This window comes from Eriocheir sinensis, chromosome 53 (genome assembly GCF_024679095.1).
Source record: "Eriocheir sinensis breed Jianghai 21 chromosome 53, ASM2467909v1, whole genome shotgun sequence".
Classification (NCBI taxonomy): Eukaryota; Metazoa; Arthropoda; class Malacostraca; order Decapoda; family Varunidae; genus Eriocheir; species Eriocheir sinensis.
Window position 1 is genome coordinate 2950572 of NC_066561.1, and position 22593 is coordinate 2973164.

At 46.2% G+C, this 22593-nt stretch overlaps 1 protein-coding gene and 1 long non-coding RNA gene across 14 annotated transcripts in view; one reads left to right on the forward strand and one right to left on the reverse strand.

The window, feature by feature from the left end:
- The window catches only part of LOC126983182 (uncharacterized), a 20490-nt gene extending 6688 nt beyond the window's left edge, over positions 1-13802 (forward strand). Inside the window, exons 1-2 of one of the 2 annotated variants that reach the window (XR_007735575.1) lie at positions 2-1381; positions 10627-13802. This is a non-coding gene — a long non-coding RNA (uncharacterized LOC126983182). Of the gene's footprint in view, position 1; positions 1382-10626 lie in introns of those variants that run through there. The other variant, XR_007735576.1, reaches the window with a different exon arrangement.
- LOC126983178 (histone acetyltransferase KAT6A-like) overlaps positions 13057-22593 on the reverse strand; it is a 55720-nt gene continuing 46183 nt past the window's right edge. For all 12 annotated transcript variants that reach the window (XM_050835736.1, XM_050835739.1, XM_050835738.1 and 9 more), the window contains 4 exons: positions 20829-22389; positions 20561-20636; positions 20247-20462; positions 13057-18266 (listed from right to left, as the gene is read on the reverse strand). In XM_050835736.1, coding sequence (XP_050691693.1) covers positions 14475-18266; positions 20247-20462; positions 20561-20636; positions 20829-22389 — 5645 coding nt within the window. In that variant the 3' untranslated portion in view covers positions 13057-14474. The remainder of the gene's footprint in view (positions 18267-20246; positions 20463-20560; positions 20637-20828; positions 22390-22593) is intronic.

The window sequence follows — 22593 nt, forward strand, 5'->3', positions numbered from 1 at the left end:
GCAGCGACAGGGGTGCAACCTTTGTCCTGAGTTTGTTGCGGGGCCTGTCTTGTTTACAAGTTCTGCCGTCAAGATCTTATTTCGGAAAACGTATCCACTCTAAAGTTTTTACATATGTGAGTTCTGTTTGAATAGCTGCTAGAATTTTTCAGTTTTATAGGGATTGTTGTAATACGAGTGTTATTATTATGTTCTTTCTTAAGATTGCTCGACATATAATTGTGCGTCTGGCAGCCGGGCGGCAAGTGTCAAAATCGTGTTCGCTTACTCCGTAAATTATCCCAGAAACAAGTCGTAAACTTCTACACTATTTATGATAAACGTAACTGAAGGAGCTTAACATGATAAATAAACATGCTGTGGGCATGTTCGTATTTTTTGGCCTTTCACGAACTTTAACTGTGGGCATCCCATTGGCCTCCATTCGGGTAGCGTGCCACATGTCTGTATAGCGGGTGTTGGTGTTCACGGACTATGCAGATAATTATTATTATGCCTTGAATCAGCCTTACGGAGTAATCGCAGGTTTTTATTACCTAAGCCATCAATTAATTCCGCCTAGTCAAGTCACGCAAGTCTGCGCAGCCATAGGGACAGGCCGGGATTTCGAGCGACTTCAAGAAACGAATCTGTGCACAGACATGAACCAAGATCTTGACATGAACAACGCCATATAGACGTGCTGGGCGAGTCCATATTACACCATACGTACGTACGTAGGGTCAAGTCGATCCGTCGCAAGACTCCTTGACGAGACCCGTACGTCGTTCTGCACTACGCTACCGAGTATAAGACATTTTCCAAGGTGTCAGTCCTCGCCACACGCATGAACAGAGTATAGTATACTGTTTCATCTATAGTGATTCCCACGGGTCCTTTCCTTCCCGCCGCTCTACCACACAGTCCCAACATCTATTTTTTCCTTTCATTATTATTATATATTATCATTATTATTATTAAGTTTCATATGATAGTTGTAAGTAACATGTGGCAGTGATTCTTGGCTTATTAGAAATAATCACAAAATACTGATCATGTATATTGTACAATTTTCAGTGATATATTGCTTCCTTCGACTTTGTGTGAAGAGTTAAAAATTCATTTTTTACCAATGCATGACCACAGTACAGGTGAATAAGATATGAAGCAGTGTCGAGCATCTTGATGGGACAGTAAACGAACGACCTGTTCAGTTTTTTGTGTACAGCAGTGCTTTCCCAGCCTTCCGAGGCCAAGGGGCTAGCACTGGCAGTGGACTTGACTTGTAGAGGCGAATTCCTGCTGGTGCTGAAGCTGCGGGTTGTCCTGAGCAGACTCAAGGACCTGCCGTTCTTCTCGGGGATACTGGTAGGACGAGGCGACACCCGCGACCTCGACCAACGTGAGTAATCGCGACTTGTTATGCCGAGTTGAGAGAAAGTGGTGGCCATTGCCTGGATTGATGTAGGCTGCCGGCACTTCTCGAAATGCCAGTTTCCTGCCTTAAGATTTGCCAATTAAGTGCCTTGTAAGGAAAGATCGACTGTTGCTGTATTATAAATGCAGTCTCAGAAGGTTGTACGCATTTCTTCACATGGCAAGCGACCCACAGTCAGTACCGTACGTCCCCGGCTTGGGTTAATTAAGGCCCCTGAAGTAGTAGTGTTCTTTAACTTGTATTCATTATCACTATTATTGCCCTTTTTCTGCCATTATCTCCAGTGAGAAGAGAGAAGACAATAATATGATAATAATAATGACATCTAAGGTTTAGTAGCTATAGCTTCCATATCATAGGTCAAGACCAAAGTGCAGGTGTTTGGATGCTCATGCATGTGAAGAGAACATTGATATCTTGAAAATTTTACAGTACCTTTGTAGTGTACCAAAGATGGCAGGTCTCACCAGGGGATTGGCTTGTTCCGCAGTGTTATAGACTTGCTCAGCATGAGTAAATGGCGTTTTACATACATGTGCAGAAGGATAAAGACTGAACGTCAAATTGTTTTTGCCCATGGTCTTATTATGTGGGTGTGAGACATGGTCACTAAATAACAGAGGTGGGCGCGGTACTGAAAAATCAGTAGTTCAGTACTTTTTCTGGAGTACTGCGGTTGCGGTAGTGCGGTCCCATTTTTTCTTTCCCAGTTTGGTACGCGGTGTGCGGTACTGCGGTAGCGATAGTCAAAATAAGTGCCTATCCTGGCTATCCAAACAACGGAAACATGCTTAAAATAGTAGTGATAAATCGTCCGGCATCACGGACGGGTCCGGGGTTGAAATGGTCGGCACCGCGCGGGTAAAAGAAGACTCAGTGTAGTAGTTTAGTCTGTCTATTTGTATTTAATTTTGAACAATAACTGAAAAGTCAGAATGAGAATCACTGATTTTGATGACTGATACCGATTGACTGATTGAGTCTGATTCACTGTTAAAAAAACATTTCTGTGAGCATGCCGCGCTGCAAATGTCGTCTTCAATAGTTTTCAAAGTACCGCAAAAAAGTACTAATATATACCGCAGAATTTTTTAGTGTGGTCCGTGGTAGTGCAGTATTTTCAGAAATTTTGCAGTAGTGCGGTACTTTTTTTGTGATGTGGTACTACTGTAGTGCGGCGACGGCCTGATGAACGAGCCTCCCATAACCCACTTAGCCAGTGGGGTATCTCTTTGGCCGACTCGGTAAGGAGTGGCTCTCCCGTCACGCTGGTCGCGGGTTCAATCCCAGGCAGCCGGGGAATACCCTCACTCTTGATTAATTTCTCGTGTTATTTCGATACACGCAGAGGCCGTGTTGAGAAATAGGAAGGATTTAGAAAAGAAGCTCGTCGGGGCATTACACTACCACACTACCGCACTAAGTACTGCACTTGCCCACCTCTGCTAAATAATGATTTAACTTGGGGAATGAATGCCTTTAGTAGTACTTTTGCAGAATCACAGGGTATTTCTGACATGACTTTGTGTCTACCTGGAATTCCTTCGTGAATTGAGGTCTAACAGACTCCTAATCAATGAATGCCAACTCCACTTATTTGAACATATGACATATTACCCAGAAATTGGCACTGCCCACTTGCTTATCACTGTGAGAAATCCTGAGTGAAGGATGCCAACAGCCATCCCATAAAGCTCGTTGCTAAAGCAAGTTGATGGATTCTGCTGGATGGACTTGATATGGGAAAGTTGCCTCCATGGAGTCATGCTAAGAGGGATGGTGTCAATGAAACGCCAGAATTTTTCTCTTTACTACACTCCCACATGACCACTGCGTGTAATGAAACACACAAGAAATTAATCCAGACAAGGAATTAAGGTTTTGCTGGCGCCGGGGATCGAACCCGCAACCAGTGAGACGGGAGAGCCACTCCTTGACCAGTCTGCCAAAGAGGTACCCCCTCGCAGAGTGAGTTATGGGAGGCTCACCCATCAGGCTAGTCAGCTGCACTACATCATAGCACTGTGCCCTGCAGTGTATGCCCCCATTGATTTGTTTGCATAATAGTAGTAGTAGTAGTAGTAGTAGCAGCCTACAAGTACCTCAAAAGTAGTAGTAGTAGTCTGCAAGTAATTAGATAGTAGTTTTAGTAGTAGTAGGAGGAGGAGTAATTTCACTCTGGACAATTCAGGGAATATTCCTCCTACTCATTCACCCTCTGACTTCACTATGCCTGAGTGGAGTAGGTAGGAAGATACCTACTGAAACGGGCATAAGCCACTCCCGGTGAGGTATATATGGGAAGTGAGGAGGGTGCTGAAGCCCTCCAAAGACCCTTCCCATGTCCTCACTTTCCATTTCCCTATTGTCTCATCAACACCATGCTCTCTTAAGACAGATCCTCTCTCTTTCCACACCACACTACATTCACACAACATACACAACTTTTCCCAAAATTTTAAATTCAAAATGGCACAATTACACTCTGCCTCGAAGTCCCTGCCTGGGAGGGGGACCACAAATTCCCCCAGGGAGGACTCCCCTTCTGGCTGCCGACCTGAGAGGTGTCTTGATAACTCCTCGAACCTCTTTCTTATCAATTTCTGCAACATTAGCGGTCTTCGCTCTAATTTTCATTCTGTGGAACACCATCTCTCCTCCTCTAAACCTCACCTTCTCTTCCTCATCAAAACACAGGTTTCTGAAGCTACTGACAGCAATCTCTACTCTGTTCCCTCCTACTATCTCTATCCTAAATTTCAATCCAAAGCTGGATGTTGCGCCTACGTGCGCAACGACATCACTTGCTCTCGTGCCCACGACCTTGACTCTTCAGAATTTTCCACCATCTGGCTAAGACTTCATTGTCATTCTATTACTAAATACATCTATGCTGTTTATCTCTCACCTAACTCTACTAACTATGTAAAATTCTTTGACTACTTGAACTCTAAAGTGGAGCACATCTCGACCCACTCTCCCTTCGCTGAATACCTCTCCAGCTGAAACAGATCTCTTCTGGGTTTTCATTCTTTATTCTTTTTACTGAAACAGTTCTTGGTGGGCTTTTGTTTTCTGTTTAATAATTCCTTTGAGCTGTTTCTACTGATGTAAAAAAAAACTTCCACAAGGTGCACTGCTGAACTGACTCTTTGTCATCCTCTCTTAGCCGTTTCGATGAAACTTTTGCTGCTGTCTTAGACATCTCAAAAGCTTTTCAGGGTCTGGCACAATTTTTTTTCCTGTCTAAACCACCCTCCTACAGACTCTCTCTCCCTCTCTGTACTTAAGTCTCCAATTTCCTATCAGGCCTATCTATCTGCTGTAGTAAACAGTCACTGCTCTACCCTTAAACTTACCTTAAACCTATCAACAGTGGTGTTCTTCAGGGCTCTGTCTTATCTCCCTTTTCTCTCTGTACGTTTAATAGTAATTTTCCTTCTAAAACAAACTGTCTTATCCACTCCTTTGCTGATGACTACTTTGCAATACTCAAAATTTCTCTAACAGAAGTACCTCTCAACAAGAACTACAGGACTCAAGGCTAGAGGTTACAGATCGCTTAAACTCTGATTTTGCTATCATTTCAGAATGGGACAAAAGGAACTTTGTGTCCTTCAGTGCCTCAAAAAAGTGTACTTCAATGCCTCAAAAATTCTTTCTCCACCTGTCAACTTGTCACAACCTTCTAAACACCTATCCCCTATTCTTCAATAATGCTCATCTCATACCTGTCAAGCTACTGTGGTGTCTTGCCATAAGATTTTGCGTTAGAGACCATAAGTTTGTGTAAAAAAACGTAAGACTTGACAGGTATGGTTCTGACGGACTCAAGCAGGGTGCACGAGGTACCTCCCCCCCCATACGCACACACACACACACACACACACACACACACACACACACATTAACCGTAACAGTAACCATTACTCAGCACGCTCACATGAATTTAAATATGGCGCTTACCATATATTTCAAATTGTTTAAAACGAACATTAAAAAAAAAACATCGCAAGCGGAGAAAAAACGTAAGATTTTCAACTTACGCCGTAAGACTTGAAAATCACCAAAATTATGTAAGACTTACGCAAAAAACATAAGACTTGACAGGTATGTCATCTGTACCTATCTTCTACAATAAACACTCTCGGTCTGTCCTTACCTCAAAATCTTTACTGGAAACGTCATATCTCATCTCTCTCTATATCAGCTTCCTCATTGTTAGACATACTTTATCATCTCCACCATTTCTTTTCCCCCTCACAGATGCTATCCACATACAAGGGCCTTGTCTGCCCTGGAATGGAGTATGCATCTCGTTTGTGGGGTTCCACACTCACACAGCCATGTTGGACAGAATAGAGTCAAAAGGCTCTTCATCTCATCATCTCCCCTCCTCTTCCCCACCTCATAAATTCTGCAGTGTTGCCTTTCTTTCTATCATTCAATACTTTAATCTACTCTTTTGAACTTGCTAACTGTGTGCTGGGAAGGTGGTGGCTGAGTGGTCAGCGTGCGGGTGCGTCGGTCAGGAGGGCACAGGTTTGCTTCTAGCCCACCGCTACAAATAAGCTGGCAATTTTTCAGTGATTGCTAAGTGGCCAAAGACTACCCATGTGCTGTCCTGAAGACCACCTATCAACCCAGACTCTAGATTCTCTCTAAAAGAGAATCAAAGATGAGCTCCAGGGGGCAGCATGAGCCAATCAAGAGGCACTACATTTGTTGCACTATAACGGGTGGGACCAATCATCAGGCCGCACCAAGAAAGCTTAATTACCAGTGCCATAGGCGTAACGTAAAAAAACAAAAATGACTCCACTCTTCTTGCAATCTGCCTGCATACTACTTTCTACTCTTGCTCATCCCCATTCAATTGAAATCCCTAATACATGAGTTAGCCAGGATCTTCATTCTTTCATGCCTTCTGCTGATAAACTCTGGAACAGCCTTGCTCCATCTGTATTTACTCCTGCCTACGACCTGAACTCTTTCAAGAGGGGAGTATCAAGATGACTCTCCATCTGAAATTGACCCCTTCTCTGGCAAATCATTATTTTTTTCTTTTGCTGGAATGGTACTCAGCAGGCTGTATTTTGTTTTTTGCCTTTGAGTTGCCTCCATTGCTGTAAAAAAAGTAGTAGTAGTAGTAGTTATAGTAGTTCTTATAGTCACAGTGCCTAAGTCTGAGATGTGCAGTATCATGTTCTGGGCCTGGTCAATCCATCGAGTGAGTTCCTTGTAAGACCCACCATTGTTATATACAACACTACCTAGGTATGTGAAACTTTTGGTGACTTTGACATCCTCACCACATGCATGAACAGACTGATCTGTGTCAATCAGCAAGCCTCCAAATGACTGAGTCTTGGTTTTGGCTCAGGAGACTTTCAGTCCCAGTGGCTTTGCCTCCTCATGCAGCACTTATGAGAGCCATCACCTGGAACTCCATCAATTCCACAAGAAGTGCAGCATCATCAGCAAAAACAAGGTCAATGACCTTGATGTAACCAACAGATGCTCTGCAATGACTTCAGTCAACAATTTTGCCTAATCCCAGTCCATGCAAATGTTGGGAAGTAATAGGGGAGAGTTCAAGGGCACCAAAACAAATTGCTAATAAAAAAAAGCCTGCCAAGCGCTGCTCCAACAAAAGTACAATAGAACAAGAGGCCAAAAGAGGTCAAGTCATAGGCAGGAAAAAGGAAGGCTGTTCCAGAATTTACCAGTGTAAGGGATAAAAGAATGAAAATACTGCTCAACTTTTGCATTGGGAATTAGGACAGTATAGGGGTGAGCAGGAGTAGAAAGTCGAGTGCAGTGGGGCCGTGGGAGGGGGGAGGCATGCAGTTAGCAAGTTCAGAAGAGCAGTCAGCATAAAAATATCGGTAGATGATAGAAAGAGAGGCAACATTTCGGAGGAATTTTAGAGGTAGAAGACTGTCAGTGAGAGAAGGGGAGTTAACGAGATGAAGAGCCTTAGACTCTACCCTGTCCATAAGGGCTGCATGTGTGGAGCCCCCCCACATGTGAGATGCATACTCTATATGAGGGCGAACAAGGCCCCTATACAGCATATGTGCGGGGGAGAAGAACTGGCGGAGATGATACAGAATGCGCAACCTCGAGGAAGCTGATTTAATAAGAGAGGAGATGTGAAGTTTCCAGTTAAGATTTTGAGTTAAGGATAGACCGAGGATATGTTTAGTGTAGAAGAAGGTGACAGCTGAGTGTTGTCGAAAAATAGAGGATAAGAGTTTGGAAGATTGTGTCGAGTTGATAGGTGGAGAAATTGAATTTTTGAGGCGTTGAAGGACACAAGGTTTCTCTTGCCCCAGTCGGAAATGATAGCAAGGTCTGAGGTTAAGTGCTCTGCTGCCTCCAGTCTGGAGTCTTGTAATTCCTGTTGAGAGGGTTTTCTGTTGAAGGAAGTTAAATAATGCAGGGTAGAGTCATCAGTGTATGAGTGGATAGGACAGTTTGTCATGGAAAGAAGATCATTGATGAATAACAGGAAGATAGTGGGTAATAGGACAGAGCCCTGTGGGACACCACTGTTGATAGGTTTAGGGGAAGAACAGTGACCGTCTACCACAGCAGAGATAGAACTACTGGAAAGGAAACTGGAGATAAAGGCACAGAGAGAGGGATAGAATCCATAGGAGGGTAGTTTAGAAAGCAAGGAGTTGTGTCAGACCATTGAAAGCTTTCGATATGTCTAGCGCAACTGAGGAAGTTTCACTGAAATGGCCAAGAGAGGATGACCAAGAGTCAGTTAAGAAAGCAAGAAGATCGTCAGTAGAACATCCCTTGCGGAACCCATACTGGTGATCAGATAGAAGATTATAAGTGGATAAGTGCTTATGAATCTTCTGGTTAAGGATTGATTCAAAAGCTTTAGATAGACAGGAAAGTAAAGCTATAGGGCTGTTGTTTGAGGGATTGGAATGGTCACCCTTCTTAGGCACAGGTTGCATATAGTCGTACTTCCAGCAGGAGGGAAAGGTAGATATTGAAAGGCAGAGATGAAAGAGTTTGACCAGGCAGGGTGTCAGCACAGAAGCATAGTTTTTAAGGACAATAGGATGCACTCCATTTGGTCCATATGCCTTCTGAGGATTGAGGCCAGAGAGGACTTAGAAAACATCATTCTTAAGAATCTTAATAACAGCCATACTATGTCAGGGGGGGATGAGTAGGAGGAATATACCCAGAATCGTCCAGAGTGGAGCTTTTAGAGAAAGTTTGAGCGAAGAGTTCAGCCTTAGAGATAGATGTGATGGTGGTGCTGCCGTCAGGATTAAGGAGAGGAGGGAAAGTTGAAGAAGTGAAATTGGAGGAGATATTTTTTGGGTAGGTGCCAGAAGTCTCTGGAAGAATTAGAGAAAGCAAGATTGTGGCACTTTCTATTAATGAAAGAGTTTTTGGTTGGTCGGAAAATAGATTTGGCACAATTCCAGGTGGAAATGTAAAGATCATGATTAGCAGAAGTGCGAAGGCTCTGGTACCTTTTGTAAGCCGCCTCTCTATCTCTGATAGTATGAGAATAAGCGTAATTAAATTAAGGCTTTTTAGTATGAAGGCTAAAGAAAGAATGTGGAATGCATGCCTCCATTCCAGAGACAATCACCTCTGTGATGCACTGGGCACACACAAAGGGGTCTCTTTCCTGGAAATAGTAATCATTCCACGGAAAATCGGAAAAGTACATCCTCAGGTCGTCCTACTAAGCTGAAGCGAAATGCCAGAATGGTGGGTCCTGAGTATGTACAGGAGCAATAGGACAGAATACTGAAAAAAGGTTGTGATTGGAGGAGCCCAACGAAGAGAACAGTTTGACAGAGTAAGCTGAAGGGTTAGAGGTAAGGAAGAGGTTTAGTATGTTAGGCGTGTCTCCAAGACGGTCAGAAATATGTGTAGGGTGCTGAACCAACTGCTCTAGATTGTTGAGGAAAGCAAAGTTGTAGGCTTGTTCACCAGGCTGGTCAGTGAAAGAGGATGAAAGCCAAAGCTGGTGGTAAACATTTTTTTGAAACCTCCTAAGTTTGCAAAGGGAGAGTGAGTCAAGATGTGCTCCATTTTAGAGTTCAAATAGTCAAAGAATTTTACATAGCTGGTGGAATTAGATGAGAGATAAACAGCACAGATGTATTTAGTGATAGAGTAACAATTAAGTCTTAGCCAGATGGTGGAAAATTCAGAAGAGTCAAGGTTGTGGGCACAAGAGCAATTGATGTCATTGCGCACGTAGATGCAACATCCAGCTTTGGATTGAAATTTAGGATAGAGATAGTAGGAGGGAACAGAGTAGAGATTACTGTCAGTAGCCTCCGAGACCTGTGTTTCGGTGAGGAAGAGAAGTGAGGTTTAGAGGAGGAGAGATGGTGTTCCACAGAATGATAGTTGGAACGAAGACCTGCGAATGTTGCAGAAGTTAATAAAGGAATAGTTTGAGGAGCTATCAAGACACCTCTTGGGTCGAGAGCTATAGGGGGAGTCTGCTGTGGGGGTATTTGTGGTAACCCCCCCCCCCCCCCCTTCCTCCAGATGGGGACTCTGAGGCAGTATTATAAGCCATTTTGAAAAAAATTTGGGAAGTGGTGTGTGTTTTGCATGTAGGTATTGTGGTGTGGAAAGTAAGAGGATTTGTCTTTAGAGAGCATGCTGAACTACTTTCTGGTGTTAATGAGATAATAGGGAAATGGAAAGCAAGGACACAGGAAGGGTTTTGGTGGGCTTACAGCACCCCTGACTCCTTGCTTCCCGTATTTACCTCACCGGGAGTGGCTTATGCCCATTTCAGTAGCTGTCTTCCTACCTGCTCCCAGAAACATCTGTACACTTTGTAGCACTCTTAGTCCCAGAGTAAAGGCCAGTCATCAGGTCAGTAATCTTTGCAGGTATCCCATGGATCTGCAGAATGTCTGAGTGCCTCACAATGTACTGAATCAAATGCTTTCTTAAGATCGACATGGGCTGTGAGTTGCCCCTGTCGAGACTTACGTTGGCATTCTACAAGGACACAAGGTGCTAGGATCCGGTCAGTGTTAACTTGCCAGGCATGAACCCGGATTTCTGGGGTCACTGAATCTTAAGTAGATGAGATCAAATTTGCATCACAAGCAATTGAGTGAGCACTTTGCCTGGCACGCTGAGCAATGTAACATCACAGTAATTGTTAGTCTTGTCATCTCCCTTTCCTTTTCCAGATAGGGACAACCAGCCCCCTCTTCCAGGCAGGAGGAATTGCACCAGACTACCACACAACAGACAGCACTGCATGCAACCCATGAATCATGGCTTCACCACAGCCATTCAGTATCTCTGCGCTGAAATTACAGATCCAAGCTGCCTTTCCACCCTTCAACTTCCTTATAACCTCTCTCACCTCCACAAGAGAGGGTGGAGATTTGTCTATTGGTGGATCAGCAGCCGCTATCTGCAGCCCAAACAGAGGGAGCTGCCCGCTTGGGGGCTCTGTCATTTGCACCAACCCAACGTACTCACCCCAACGAGCCTGTTACCATCTGCATTTGATACTATCTGTCCATCAGCCATTCGGATAGTACTCATCTGATATGTGGATTTGGAGTGGAGCTTCTTCAGAGCTAGGAAGTCAGGTCTAAGGTTGTTTGCATTAAGATAACCCTTGACTTCCTTATAAGACCTCTGACATACCTCTCCTTATCCCACCTCAGAAGGTTTTAGTCTTTTGTGACAGAGTCCTGTATTGCTCTAAGTCCCGAGTCAGTCTGGCAGCACGACTCTTCTCTATGTTCTCCAGTGTCACCTTCAAAGCCTTGGACGCTCTCCAGTGCGCTCCTCAGCAGCTTTGAGAGTTTCATGTTTGAAAGTATCCCACAACTGTCCATGGTCCTCCAGAGCACCAAGCACCCCAAACCGATCTGAGACTGCCTGGTCCCTCAGTTTCTGAAAATGGAACCCTGGAGGGTTGCATCTTGAGATTTTCTTAGACCTGATGCATATCCATGGTGTTGCAACAAGTCTATGGTTGGTCACAAAGAACTCAGCACTCTGGACAACCCTTCATTTCTGAAGGATCCTCCAACGAGTACCGACAAGGATGTGATCAATCTTCTTTATCATACCGCTAGTATTGCTATACCAAGTCTCTGGAACCAGGAACCAGCAAACCAGCAAAGTCCATTCTTTTGGACTTTGCAAAGTTCAGTAGTAAAATGTTTGTTTCTTGTGCCAGAGCCATGGGGATCAACACATAACTGATAGTCAACGCTCTGTACCAGCCATTGCACTGGTCACTCAAGACAATGAGTCTGTCACGGTGGGGAGGGGGAAGGGGGTTGACTATAGAGTCAAGCTTGGCATAGAATATCTCTATGATAAGATAACTTACGTTAGTAAATAGTTATCAATATCAATAATATGCAGGTAGCAGTGATTAATACTATCACTTACTTTAGTGTCATTATATTAATAATGTTGCAGACAAGACAGCTCTGTAGACGGCAGCACCAGGAAGTTTTCCTTTCTTACATCAGACCTATAGCACTAGTAGGCTTTCCTAATTGGGCCTGGTGGTCGGTCCAAGCCCGTCATGGCGCAGGCAAATGTTTATAGTGGCACCATTTATTCTTGGCTCATGCTCCCCCCCCTGGAGCTCATTCTTGATTTCCCTTGGACAGTCCCTCTTGAGTCTGGATTGATGGGTGGTCTTCAAGACAGCATGAGGGTAGTCTTAGGCCACTTGGCGCCGACTGAAAGTTCCCAGGTGGTAATGGCAGATTTGAACCTGCATCATCATGTCCCATAACGTGGCGAACACGGGACCAGCACACTAACCACTCAGCCACCGCCTCCACAATTTTAATCAGTAACCTAATAAATTAACAAAACACTAACAGTATTAATAATGTGAAACTCAAATTCAACTATAATTGACAGTATTCATCATTGCTGCCTGCATATTATTGATAGTGATAAGTATTGCCTATGCATACATGTAGTCTTTCATATATTATCCACTGAAAGACACAGTGTGTGACATCAGGCTTGCAGACCACTGTAATGCACACCTTGGACTCAGGCACCAGGATTGTAATAGTAGTATTAGATATTATCTAGTAATGATGGTAGAAATAGCAGTAATACTTCATCAGTGGCAGTATTACCACTTGTGTGGTGTTGTGGTTAGTATACCTAACTTAGGATCTGCAGGCTTGGGTTCAATCCTGTCCCAGGGCAGTTGGCACCTAACTTACCCAGCTGTTCCTCCTTCCTTTCAGGTTGGTTGATAGCTTGGTATATAGGTGCCTGGGGAAGATTTGTAAGCTTTACTCTAGTAACACTTACCCTGTAGCCAACCTCAGGGTAATGGGTTCATATCCACCACAGGCGTAAGGGCCAATGAGACAGAGATGAGGACTGAGGCCAGGCCATGCTCAAGTAAGTGTATTTTGCCAACTTCACCTTTAAGTAGTAAAAGTAGTACTTAAATATGTAGTAGTGTAGCAGTAGATTCTGATGTCAGCCTTCACTCTTTAGTCCTGTTGACTGATTATGCTTACCATGTTAGTAATTTTACCGTTACCCAGTTTATAGTGATGCATTTGTTGCCAAGTTGTGTAGATGTCTCAAGTCAAGGTAATATAATCACTTCATTACATTTAAATAAAGTATTTTATTTAACATTTTAAAAAGCATAATGTACAGCTAAGTTACAAGATCCTCTGGGTGATCATGAACATAAAATGCTGCCCACACCTGCCCGGTGACCCCTACTGGACGCTGTATCAGCCCCCCACACGGCAACCTTTCCTCACCAAGTTCAATGCGAGTTGTTTGTATCACTTAATAGGATATGAAAGCCCCTCTACCTCAGTACAGCACACAGCACACTACTCTGCAGTGCAGCACCCATGGGCAGCACTGCACCTCTCAGGGCTCACTAACAGTGTCTAGTCAGTGTACAAAACTTAACTAATTTCTACTTTTACTGAAAAAAATAAAACTCTTGAGGCTCCACTGACTGCATATTGCATAATTAAATATGACAAGATTTTTTCTTTTATATAGATATAAAAGTCAGATCAATAAATGCTCTGTCTTGGAGTAAACACAGACCCTCAGTTGACTTATGCTCTCAAGATTAACTTAGTGATAATCCTTGTAACTAAAGCTCTCATACCAGGGAAAAGGGAAAAATGTACAAAACACTTCTTGAAAGACAAGGAATAATGCAAAATATACAGTGGAAACAAAGATTTAAAGTACACAAAACCGGTAGCGTCCTTGCCAGTCTTGGTGACCAACAACGCTACCTGGCATTTGGCTACAATAAATAAAGAAAAAAGCCTCTACAGATGGATACAAAACTAGCCCAGAGGAGCCTCTCTCCCCTCCCACCTCACTAACACACTATGCTGACTTTGGCTTCACACCAAGCTCAGTATCACAACGTAAAAGACTAAGACTTCATCACTAAAATAAACTTAGATAACACTGCTCTGTAACAATTAAGCACACTTTTCTGTCCAATAGTCCATTTAAGATCACTTTGTACTTGGATGAAATCAGGCTCTGCCCTGACGAGTCCATGAAACTGAACTCAATGCCACACTCCAACTTTGAGGAGCGAGGCTCAGCGAGTGTTCCTCCACACAGCTCGGGAGTCTATGTTACCAACTTGATCATTAAATCTGACAAGTGAATGTAAATTGTCTATATCATCACTTCTTTGAAATGGTATAAACACCATAAATAAGTATCTAAAATATAGCTCTCACAACAGGCCCCAAAAATATGTTTAAGTTCTCACTAAAAAATCTTTTTTGTGTGTAATTTAAGCAGTAAAGATGTGCAGATGTCCAGTAACACCTAGAGTTTGTGTTGGTTCACTGTGTAACACCTTGCAACATCTTACTTAGCTACAGTAGTCAAAATATTGCCTAGTCTTGCATATGTCACTGATAATTTTTCATTGGATTCCAGCACACTCAACACTAATTCAGCTTTGTGCTGACAGCTGCTACTCTTACTGAAGCACCATAATAAAAATACTGAGATGACAACTTGGGGACTATCGCCGCATGGTGCCATTGAGCTGTAGTGGCGTCATGGAATAGTACGGGGAATACATGGTGTTCTGGGGCTGGGTGCGGGGGTCCTGGTACTGCCCCGGCGCCTGGGCGTGCATGTTCATCATCTGCACCGGTAGTTGTTGGTTCATGAACGAAGGGTTGGTCAGGTACGGTGCGTTAAGGGCAGACATGGTGGGGGGCTGGCCAGGCATGCGGTAGCCATTGACTTGGTAGCCCAGCATAGTGGGGGCCATCATGTTGGGGGACATCTGTGCTGCTGCTGCTGCTTGGTGTGGCTTGTATTTAGTATAGGACAGCTGCACCTGTGACTGTAGGTTTGAAATAGGAGGTGTCATGTTGCGCTGGGCAGCAGCTGCTGCTGTGGCACTGGGCGGCGGAGTCACCGTGTGGGAAGGAGGCGGGGTGACTGTGTGTGAGGGGGGAGGGGTGACACCTGCACAGGGGGGTGGAGGAACAATGTCCATGATGCCATTAGTTAGCTGTTGGAGCCGTGCAATGCTGCACGAGGATGCACTACCCTGCACAACACCCCCGTGGTGCTGTTCTGCCCCCATGGGGGTTGGGGTGGGGGACGGGCCTGGTGGGCTGGAGTTGATGAAGTGGTAGTTTGTCGCTGAGGGTCCACACACTGCTGGGCTGGCAGAGGGGTGGGCAGGACCCCGCTGGGAGGAACCAGATGAGGCCTGACCAGCACGTTGGGAGGAGGCAGAGGAGTTGGGTCCTGCCGTCTGCTGGGGGGCACCTGCACCCCCCATCCGGGACTGTATGACTGATGTCATGTAAGAGCTTGAATGGGAGGGTGTGTGAGGTTGTGCGTAGGTGGTGACGGAAGGCTGCGGGAGGTAGCCCTGGCTGATCATGGACCCATGGTGTCCCAGCATCTGCTGGTGTGGTCCCATCATGTAGTTCGGATGATGGCCAAAATTTTGCATTTGTGTGTGGGAGTGTGGAACATGGGGAGTGCGAGGTGGATGGGGCGTGTGTGCCCCATGTGTATGGTAGGACATGGGGTGGTTATGGCCCAACCCTGAGGGAGGATGAGGACTCACCATGCGCTGGGTCATCACATGGGCCTGACTTGGCACATGCATAGCAGCCACTGGCTGTGGGGAGAGCTGGGTGCTAAGGTTTGAGGGTGGGCGAGAGCCTGCAGAGACTGGCTGTGGCTGTGGCTGGGTGGGTGGTTTAGGCTGGATGTGCCTCTGCTTTGAGGGCTGGTGCTTGGTGGGGGGCTGATGGGGGTGGGTTTGGGGCAGGGCTACGACTCCTATCGTTTGAACGGTCTGTGTAGCGGCTTGTGTTATTATTGATGGTGGCTGAGGCTGTGGTTGTGGCTGAGGCTGTGGCTGAGGCTGTGGCTGCTGCTGTGGTGGAGGCTGAGGCTGTGGCTGAGGTATCGGCTGAGGCAGTATAGGGGTTGGGGTGGGGGTGGTTCTTGCTATGTGTGGAGGAGTTGGGGTGGTGGGCTGTGTGTGGGTGGGTGTGGTGGGCTGGACATGAGTCGGAGTGGTGGGCTGTACATGGGTGGGGGTTGGTGGCTGTACCTGCTGGCCAGGTAGCTGGGCACAGTCACTGTAGCTCTGGGGTGTAGATGCTTGCTGAGGAGCCTCTACGGAGTGAGCCATTTCATTACTAGATATGGAAGTCGGAGATTCAATGCCCAACTGCGACACATCAAACTCTCCTTGGGAGTACCCGTGCATGGAGTGAACAGAGTTTGTGGTGGAGTCTGGAGTGTAGACCCCCATGCTTCCAGTCTCTTGCTGGTGGGGAGGGGTGGGGGTGGGGGCCTGACGAGTGATCACAGATGTTGTGTTGGTGGACCCACAGGAGGAGGGAGGAGTGTTCCCAGCAGAAGAGTTCACAGCCTTGGGCCCATCTCCAACCTCTAAGGCCAGGTCATGCATGTGTGGGTTATCTTGACTACCTGGGTGACTGTCAACTTTGGGAGTGTCTGTGGATTCATAAGCCTGGTCCATCTGGGATGCCAGGCTCTCCTCCTGGTGGCTAGCAACACTCAGGGCTTCAGACACTCCTGGAATGGAGGGTTGCTCCTGTGGCTCCCTGACACTGGTTTCCTCCTCCTCCTCCTCCTCCTCCTCCTCCACTTCTTCATCCTGGGAACACTCCTTAGCCAATGCCTGCTCATTCTTTTGTTCTTGTGAGTGATCCAGGTTTTCTATCACAGATTCACAATGCCGATCTTTGCTGTCCTGCCCATCTTGGTTGTGGTGACTAGATACAGAGGACAGCACGGGAGTCTCAGCGACAGGTACAGGCTCACCAACACCTGGTAGGTGACATGAAGACTGATCATCCTCCAGACCAACAGGCTGAGAGGGTAAACTAATAGGAGAGGAAGGCTGCTGTATATGGTGGTCCACAGGAATCTCGGACAAAGGTGAGGAAGAGCGGAGTGAGGAGGGAGATCCTATTGAAGAGGGAGAAGCTGGAGATTCAACAGACTGTGGAGATGTTGGGGTGATGGGGGCTGGGGCACAAGGAGGCTCCAGTGGAGAGTCTGAGGGGAGTGGAGAGGGTTCAATAGAGGGTGCAGGTGAAGGTGGGGCAGGAGCTGGGGGTGGGGAGCTAGGGATTGGAGAAGGAGGGACTGAGGATGCTGGGGATCTGGAGTGGTCCAAAGAGTTTGCAGGACTGTTAGGAATTGCCTCTTCCTCAGGTTGTAAGGAAGGGCTTGGTGTGACCACAGAAGGGGTCTGAGGAGGAAGCTGGGTCGTGGGGAGAGGTGTGAGGATGCCACCAAGGATCTTTGGCTCCTCTATTATCTCTGGCGGCCTGGAATCCTCTACGAGGGCAGTCTCTCTCTCTTCTGTTCCTCCCCATATGCTCTCCACTGCCTTGGTTACCTCCTCCTGGTATGCTTCATCCACTCGGCCATCAGGTACCTTGCACTCAACCACCTCATGAATCTCTTCTGCTGGAGGTGGGCTGCTGTAGCTGTCATGGTCCAGGCACTCCCCATTTGGGATACTCTCACAGGTGCCATTCATGATGCTGGCCACAGCCTTGTCGGCCTCACTCAGCTCCTGGTGCCCCTCTCCTGACCTGCCTTTGTCCTCAGTGTCTTTACTTAGTTGCTGCTTTGTTGTCTCAGTCAATACTTTGTCCTGCTTCTTCAGTGACTCTTGTGTTGTTCCTGTTGCTAATTTCTCACCTTTTTCAGAAGCATCACTCTTTCCCTTTGCCATTTTTACTTCTTTCACTGCATTTAGCAATGTCTCCCCCACCTCACCTGTTATCTTTGCTAATGAGTCCTTTCTTGCCAAGTCATCTTCACCCTCTTCTTCATCCTCTGTCTCCTCTTCTCTCTTTTCTTGCTCCACTTTTCTCATATCATGGTTCTTCAAGTGGTCACCCTCCCAAGGGGAATTTTCACCCTCCCTTTTACATGGTTCTTGCTTCTCTTTAGTCTTCTCAAGATCCACTGGACTCTCAACTTTATCTGATTGATTCTCTGTCATCATGAGCTGCTTCTCAGTGGCTTCTGGTTTAGAGGGTTTCTCGGAGTCAGATTCCTTTTCCTTTACTGCATGAACAGGTGTGCTTTGAAGCATGCTTGGTGCCTTAGGGTTAGTCTCTTCCTCTTCCTCTTCATCCTCATCATCGTCTTCCTCCTCTCCCACCTCATGGCGAGTATCTCCTTCCTCCAACAAGTCATCACTAGCAGGCGTCATCATCTCGGTGTCCTCAGAGAAGGTCTCCTGTGCCTCACTCCCATCCACTCCATCAGGCTTCTGGTCGTCCTTAGGCTAGAACAAAAAGAACATTGGAATTACAATCTGCATTCATTTACCTCAGTTACTTAAGAAATCCTAATCACTAATAACTTAAAAAAAAAATTTGCCTTATGCTTACCAAAAATCACATGTAAGACCATTAAAATATAGCAATCAATCACTAAGGGTATATGCCAGGGAGCACATCGTCTCGCCCACCCTAAGACCAAGGGGTCCCTCTAAATCAGTCTCCATGCAGGCCCCTTTCTCATCCTAAGTAACTTACGGCACAATGCACTGAGTCAAGTTATGAGCTTGGTGGGCATGATGCCACCTTGGCCTCTACCACTCAGGATTGTTTCATATAAGAAACAACCCAGTAAACAGGATGACTTCTGGGTAGCATGCCACATGCCAATATAGCTAGAGTTAGCACTCATCCACAATTTAGGTAATAGGCCTCAATTAAGTCTCGCAGAGTAACTGCTGATTTGACTGACAGTCAATATTTAGTGTCCATGTGTCTGCTATAGAGTAATCCAGGGAGCACAAGCAACTTTAAGATTGGAATCTTTGTCTTTTTGCATAGGTTTTGACAATGCCATATCATGAGTATGAGTCCATACTCAATGTATGTATGGATTGGCCAGTGGGCCAATCCAATCCAACATAATACCTTTTGACTAGACCACCGTGATACAATGGTTAGCATGCTATGAATCTGCAAGCCTGGGTTCAAATCCCGGCCCAGGCAGTCAACCTCCCTTTTGGGCTTGTCAATAAATGGGTACCTGGGGAACGTAAACTGTGGTAGTCTTGATGTCACACTGGCCCTGTATCCTGAGGTAACAGGTTCAAAGGGCCAATGTAATGAAGATGAGCACCAAGCACCTATTACAACTCCCTTTGGCGCTCCATCAGTATGCGAAGCATCAGTTGTTGACTTATCAGCTGCACTCCGAGTGACCTAACCCCCGTACCATGAGACAATCACCGTTCTGATTGCCATGCCCTGGATTACCCCAACCACCAAAACAGACTACTAAGTAAGCTTGGATCTTAATGTGCTGTAGCTTACAAACAGAACTTTCCAAAAAGGTATAGCATACTAAGATCAAATGATGATCAGGGTGTGGACAAATAATTAAATGAAGAAATTAAATTGCAAGAGGTTGGGATTCCTCTTATTCCTTCACTTAAGGAAAAGTAATCATCCAAGTGGGGCTAAGGGTTCTGAGACTCTTGGCCTTCACTCTCCTCAGTCTGAGTGGTCTTGCCTCACTCACAGCTGCTACAGGTTCCTCAGTGGGCCCAACATCCTCACGCCAAACAAAAGCCTTGTCGCTTTCCATAAAAATAAGCAATAGCATACACTGCTATCGCTGACATTTTAATATATACTGTCTGTAATGTCACAATGTCATAAAAGAACTAAGCTCAGAACTGAGGAATTATGTAATGCTGCTCAGCTGCTGCTATGTTAACCAATCACATTTTGTCACATGTACATGTAGTCAACCAACAGTGTGCTTGACTGACTGTTGGAGACACGTCAATAAAACGGGGCATGTTCATACTATCATGAATGAATTTTGTTAGTGGAACTAAATTTAGCTGAGGCTAATTGGTCCACTAACAATTTCAAAAGTTAATGACAATGCTAATCTGCAAAAGAAAAAGTTGGCTTTGATAATTTGAGGTTAGTGTAATTGTGCCCACCACTGGCAGTCAAGAGGCTCAGGATGTTCCAGGAGGCCACATAAGAGTTCTCAGATGGGTAATCATGGACCTGGTTTTACAAGCAGGTGCCCCATCTGCACCACCTTGGGGGGGGGGGCTGAAAGCCCTCCCCTCTTCCAGGATACAAGGGTTTCATAGACTTTGCCTATCCCCATAACCAGGAATAGTTATTAAAAGAAATGTTGTAAAAGGTTATGTTTAATATTTCTGTTAAGCCTCCCTTAAGTCCTGTGGCTGATGTTGTCCTGCTATTGGCTCACCCTTAACACTCACCTTTGGCTTGGCTCGGCCTCGATTAGCAGAGCGTCCTCGACCCCTCACCGTGCTCTTAGGGCCACGAGGAACACCCTTCGGCCAGCCTCGTTTTCTGACCAGAGACAACTGGTCACTGTCATTAGTCTTGTCATCCACATCTGACACAGTAAGTTGGTCACATCTGGTCTCTTGAAGCCTGTCAGACTTGCACTTGTCGTCACTTTTCTTTTCAGTCTGAAACAAAATGTTTTGTCAAATCAAGCATTTAATAAACTCTTGACTCAAAACAGGAAACAACTGACATTCACCACATGACTGAACAGTTCCCTCACCTGTGGCTGCTCAGTGGGCTTCTCCAGCTCTACCATGGGTTCCAGGTGAGGCATCTCCAGCTCCACTGTTTCCGCACTGCAATGCAAATGAGACCCATGAGCAACAGTCTGGTGACTTTGAGCCCTGAGCTAAGAATGTATGTTTACTTTATATTATAAAGAAGACATACTAAAAAGCTGGCTTTGTCACAGTTTCAGAAGAAAAAAGAATATTGATTTGAACAGCAAGAGAACTTCGGTCAAACAGCACAAAACTGCTATAACTTACCCTTCCTCTTTCTCTGGCACCCCCTCCACTCTTTCTTCTCCTTCCTCCAGACTCACTGCAGGTGTGTGGGGCAGGTTGTTTCTCAACCCTGCTGCAGCTCCTTCAAGGTTCCGGCTCTGCCTAGGTTTCTTGGGCCTTAGGTTGAGGGGTTCTGGCTGCTCCTCAATGCGTTTTGATTTCCTGGTACGCAGTGTTTCATCAACCTCCTTCCTGGTGGCCCGGTCTACCTCGTCTTTCCTTTTGGTGCTCCTCTCTACCTCTTCATTCCTAGAAGCACTGTGCTCCACCTCCTCACTCCTCCTGGGGCGCTTGTTTTTGTGACTGTTGTAATCATCAGCATCAGGGTGATGCTTCACCCTGATGGTGCGTCCTCTGCTGCTGGTCACCTCAACCACCACCTCTTCTTCATCCTCAATCTCTGAATGTTTTCTCCTTCTGCTGTTACTGCCTGTGGCTGTGCCCCTGGCAGAATATGGTTGGGTTTTGTTTCTGAGTCTGTGCGGTCGTTCTGGAACTTCTCTATGGGATTCTTGGGAGTCCTTCTTCTCTTCCGGTTCCAGCCTCCGCCTTATCCGTGAGGACTCCCTAAGACCCGCTACTGGGTGCTGCTCCTCCACAAGCTCACCCTTCACCTTGAGTTTACTAGTGGTAGACTCTTTGCTAGGAGATAATGACTCCTCCTCAACTTTGGCTTTGGGTCTGGAGTCTTTGCTGGGAGCTGACACCTCTTCCTCAGCCTTGGCCTTGAGTTTGGAATCCTTGCTGGGCGTTGGAGGCAGCACTTCTTCCTCACCTTTGGTCTTCAGTTTCATACTCATGGAGTCTTTGCTGGGTGCTGTTGGCTCCTCTTCACTCTCCTCTGGTTCTGGGTTCCCAGTGCCTTGAGCTAGAGTCTCCCTGGTGGGATCATCCTCACACTCCTCCACTTCAGCTTTCCTCCTGCTCCGCCTGACTGAGGGCTCTTTGCTGCTCTCTTCTTCACTCTCCTCCACCTCTGGCTTTCTCCTCCTCCGCAGAGAGCTCTCCCTCCGACTCTCCCGCTCACACTCTTCAGCTTCTATCCTCTTGCGTAGCCTGGCTGAGCCCTCCCTCCGCCCCTCATCACCCTCAACATCAACTCTCCTATTCTTAACAGCAGCCTCCCTCCTAGTCTCCTCTTCCCCCTCCTCCACATCTGGCCTCTTCCTCCGCCTGGACACATGTTCCCGTTGGTTCTCTTTGTCATTCTCCTCCTGCTCCACCTTCCTCCTAGTCCGCAGCGAGCCATCTCTCCTCCCATCCTCCTCCCGCTGCTCGTTCAGGTACTTCTTGCGGCTCCGTGTGGCCAAGGACTCACGCCGGCTTCTGGGAGGTGGGTCTCCCTCCTCTGGCACGTCCTGTGAGTCCTCATTGTCATAATCACCATAAGAGACGTGGGAAGATGACGCCACCCGACGGGTGTGTCTGGGTCCTGTTGCCGGGCTTGGTGTGGTTGTGGCAGCAGAGGCTGGGATAGTGTTAGAAGAGGGGGTGGTGGTGGTGGTGGTAGCTCTCCTGGTGCTGACTTGGTCCCTCACACACTCTGTCAAGGCACACAAGAAGATCCATACATTAAACAGTGTTTCCAATTCCAAAGTTAGAATGCAGTTGTGATCGGAGGAACTTTCTCAAGTTAGTAAAAAAATAAAGATAATAATAAAACATTGCAGAGGCTATACATGAACCCGTACAGTGTTCAGTACGTATATGTTCGTACCTCTTAGGGAAGTGTTTAGTACGTATATAT